The sequence below is a fragment of the Terrapene carolina genome, unplaced genomic scaffold (genome assembly GCF_002925995.2).
Source record: "Terrapene carolina triunguis isolate 2854851 unplaced genomic scaffold, T_m_triunguis-2.0 Scaffold23892, whole genome shotgun sequence".
NCBI classification, from domain to species: Eukaryota; Metazoa; Chordata; order Testudines; family Emydidae; genus Terrapene; species Terrapene triunguis.
Genome location: NW_020688243.1, coordinates 164 through 4,523, shown reverse-complemented (window position 1 = coordinate 4,523; position 4,360 = coordinate 164). Strand labels below are relative to the sequence as shown.

At 55.3% G+C, this 4,360-nt stretch overlaps 1 protein-coding gene across 1 annotated transcript in view; it reads left to right on the top strand.

Moving 5' to 3' along the window:
• The window catches only part of LOC112123461 (voltage-dependent calcium channel gamma-8 subunit-like), a gene marked incomplete at both ends in the record, with an annotated part of 4,266 nt that extends 646 nt beyond the window's left edge, over positions 1-3,620 (top strand). Inside the window, 2 exons of the mRNA XM_024222072.1 lie at positions 159-242; positions 3,480-3,620. Of these exons, the coding sequence (XP_024077840.1) occupies positions 159-242; positions 3,480-3,620 (225 nt within the window). The remainder of the gene's footprint in view (positions 1-158; positions 243-3,479) is intronic.
• Between the last annotated feature and the right edge of the window lie 740 nt (positions 3,621-4,360).

The following is a 4,360-nucleotide window of genomic DNA, read 5'->3' as shown; positions in this document are numbered from 1 at the left end:
TCCCCGTCTGGGCACCGCTGTGGGGAAGCTCACAACATCAGCATCCCCGTCTGGGCACCGCTGTGGGGAAGCTCGCAGCGTCGGCGTCCCCATTGGTCTGAGCCGGATACTGGGCGGGAGAGAGGCCCCAAACTCTGATTTCTCCATCTCTGTTGCAGGCCTGAAGAGGGGTGTGTGCGTGAAAATTAACCACTTCCCCGAGGACACAGATTACGACCACGACAGCGCAGAGTATCTCCTGCGTACGTATCCATGGGGGTCCCCCGCTGCACCACCGGCGCGACCCGCAATGGCCCTGTGCCGTAGCGGGAATCCTGCTTAGCGCATAGCATGGCATCTTCCTGGGGGCTGAAATGCAGGAGGAGATGCAGGGGCGTCTCAGTTTTGGGGTTCCCGACAGCTGTAATACAGGCGGGAAGTTGACCTGGAAAGGAATTGCAGTCTAGTCCGGCTTTGTCCCCATCTCTAGCTAAGGTTGCCTGAACTTTCCAATTCCAAGCCCCTTTTTTTAAACATGCTCATGTTGTTCCCCTTCCAGGGTTAAATACCCCAGGCCCCGTCTGTGCTCCCGGCCCAACCTTGTTTGCCATTCCAGGCTGTGCCTTAAAGCAGTTTGGAAGTGCAGAGGCTGTGGAGAGAATAGCCCAGGATAGACCCCAAAACGGTGTAAACTTTGATGTCTTTTTTAAAACGCGGCGCTGGCACCCACACCAGCTGGGGCGCCGGAGTGGAAGTTTGGCAGCGAAATTGCCCTTGGGCCAGTTCTTTTCTCCGTCTCCGTGCAAATCCATTTTGATTTGGCCGGGAGCAGCCTACCCGGCCGGAGCTGGCTTAGCTTTCGGGCTGTCTCTCCTTTTTCCGGCCTGCTGGTGGAAGCAGATGGTTCGGTTTGGAGGGTTGCGGGGGGAGGGAGGAGGGAAGTGCAGAAGAAAAGCCTGGGAAATTCCGTTTCCACATGCACAAGAAAAAAAAAAACAATCTGCGAAGAAGCCATTAAACGTGCAAAGTCAAGGGCTCAGAAGCAGATGTAGGAATACTTCCTCTCTGTCTATATAGATCGGAAGCCGCTAGGGTGTCTCTTGGTTTGTGCTGCACCCGGCATGATGGGACCCTGACCTCAGTGATTCTGTATCTGGGCAGAGCCCAGCATGATGGGACTCCAGTCTTGGTGATTCCCTGTCTGGGCAGTGCCCAGCGTGACGGGGCCCTGATCTCAGCGATTCTGTTTTTGGGCAGCGCCCGGTGCGATGGGGCACCTGTCTCAGTCACTCTGTGACTGCAGCCCCTGGCATGACTGAGCCCCAATTTCAGTTAAGGTCTCTAGTTGCTACTTAAAGATACAAATAAATGCTAATAGTGAGGCAGGTTCAAGGTTTGACGGTCATCATTAGGTTTCAGAGTTAACACGCCACTCAGCATAAAATCATATAATAGAATATCAGGGTTGGAAGGGACCTCAGTAGGTCATCTAGTCCAACCCCCTGCTCAAAGCAGGACCAATCCCCGGACAGATTTTTGCCCCAGATCCCTAAATAGCCCCCTCAAGGATCGAATTTACAATCCTGGGTTTAGCAGGCCAATGCCCAAACCACTGAGCTAGCATGAATAGGGGCAGCTCATGCCTCTCACAGCTATTGTCAAAGGCTCTCTGTATATAGATAGCATGTTACCCACACTCTATGGCACCCCACCTTTACCCTTCCGTGGACTCAAGGCGTAATCCAGTTAATTTTCCTAGGGCTCAGGGCCTAATCGTCTCCAGGTTTGCGGGGCCTTTTACCAGTGAAAGAGTCTTACACAGTAATATCCTTAACCTCTATTTACTAACAGTTACCAAAACAGAACGCACACGCTAAGCACCACTCCCAATAAGGCAGACGAACTTTTCCTGGTGGCCAGTCAGGATCAGGTCGTCTGGGGACTCGAGCTTCTGGTCGGGTGTTGAGATCTGGCAGCTCTGATCTTGGGCTGTGTCCTGGAGTTAGGTTCTGAACTTTCCTTTGGACTCCAGGTTATATAGTGAAATTTGTGTCCTGCTTAGCTGTACCTTAACCAATTATTTTAAACTAAAGTCCTACAAACCAGTATTTTCACCAATCCTCGCTGGGGGTGCCAGGTGGGCTGGGAGGGGGGCAGCCCGGGGGGCGCTGTGGGTGCTCAGGGTGGCCAGGGGGTACCACGGGTGCTCATGGGGGGAGCATCCCGGGGGTGCTGCGGGTGCTGGGGGGTGTGGGCAGTGGTGTGTGGCCCAGGACCCCCGCTGGTGCAGGTGTGGGGGTGTTGGCAGGGCTGGCAGGCTCCCTACCTGGCTCCGCGCGCTGCCTACACCCCGAACGCCGGCTCCGCAGCTCCCATTGGCCGGGAATCGAGTGGAGCCATCTGCTAGGAGCTGATGGATGGATGGGTATGTGTATGAGGATGGATGGATAAAGGGGTAGGGGGGACTGGATGGATGGATATGAGGCTGGATGGACAGAATGGTACTTGTGGGGACAGATAGCTATATCTATCTGTCTGTCTTGAACAATCAATGTTTAAGTGATTTGATTTAACAGAGAAATATTGTATTATTTTATTTCATTTGGGCAGACACCTGGCAATTCAGTACACCCCAGCCCTTTCTCCCTCCCATACGCTGAGCAAAATGAGCCCTCTGCTGAAGGAATAGCAAGAGGTGGCATCCTTAGAGACTCTGTTTTTTCCAAGGGGGCAGAGTTAAGGGGATTTAGGCATTCTTAACACCAGCCATTCCTGACTTTTGGCTTCCTTAATGTCCTGCCCCAGGCTGGGAAATCCCAGGCTAAGAGCTTTAGAAGTGTAAATGGACCCAGATGCTGATTGACTGGTGCATTCTGAAATGACTGACTGCTGAGTGATACCAGATGCTGATTGGCTGGTGGCATTAATATGCTGGGAAATCCCAGATTCTCACTGGCGTTGGAACATCCACAGCTCTGGTTGGCTGCTGGCCTCACAGTGTCACTCTGCTTGCCAACTGGCCTGAGAATGATGGAAAACCTTGAATGCTGATTGGCTGGCAGCCTCAGAAGTTGGATTCTGATTGGCTGTGACACCAGAGCATAGGGAAATCTGTAATCTGTGTGATCCTTTCAGATCTTTGAATAATCCTGCTGATTGGCTGGTAGGTTGAGAACCTTGAGCAATCCTGTTCTCCGATTGGTTCTTGACCTCGGAAATTGGAGACTCTGATTGGCTGTTGACCTACCCTGTATTGTAATTGTCTCTTGACCTTGGAGTGTCAAAAAAATCCCATGTTCTGATTAGCTGTTGGCTTCAGAGGGCTGGAAGTCCCTGGATTCTGATTGGCCACTGGCCTCAGCATGCTAGAATACCTGAGACTCTGATTGGTCCCAGAACGCTGCCTCTTTCCCATTCACCAATAGGCCGGCTTTGGGGATCCCTCCAGCCACCCTCCTTGACTCATCTCTTCTGCTCCCCTCCCCTCCCCTCCCCCCCAGGTGTGGTCCGCGCCTCCAGCATCTTCCCGATCCTCAGCGCCATCCTGCTGCTGCTGGGGGGGTTCTGCGTGGCCGCCAGCCGGGTCTACAAGTCCAAGCGCAACATCATCCTGGGCGCCGGGATCCTATTCGTCGCTGCTGGTGAGTGGGCGGGGCTTGTCGGGGGTAGGGCTTAGTTGGGCGGGGCTTGCTTCCCGCCCACCCTGCCTGGCTCAGTTCATGGGGCATCTTGGGCTGGGGGAGGGGAACCGCTGGGAGCCTGGAATAGGCCCCCCCACCAAATAGCCCCGGGTCATTGGATTTGCCCAGGGCCGTAGGAGTGGGAGGAGCCCGTGGGCACAGCTGGGGGGTGGAGAATCAGCGCAGAGGGGGCCCAGCTTTAGGGGAGGTTTCGCCTCCCCACACTTTGTCTAGGATAAGTCAGTCTCCTCCGGCCATCAGGGGGCGCTGAACCTCGTCTGACAGTCCCCTGGGACTGGAAAGAAAGAAAGAAAGAAATCCAGCCCCATTTGTGTAGGGGTGGCAGAGGTTGGGCGGCTGGGCTGTGGGTCTGGGGAAGCCTCCTCTTGCCCCTCACACAGGGAGGATCTGGCCTTGGTGGGGTGAGGTGCAGGGGTGGGGGTGGGGTCTAGGTGGTCCCTGATGGGGCTTCCCCCGCCAGGGCAGTCTGGGTGCGGGGAGGGCTCCGTGGTTGCCTCTCTAATGGCTCTCTGTGCCCTGCCCCCTCCCCCTCCTTCTGCGCCCCACTTCCTGCCCTGGCTACTCACCTCCCCCCTCTGCCCTCTCCCCACCTTTCGCCCCCTCCTCTTCCCCCTTCCCCCCCAAATCCACCCCAATCCCCTCAAAATCTGCCCATCCCCACCCCTCCTCCATCTATGGCC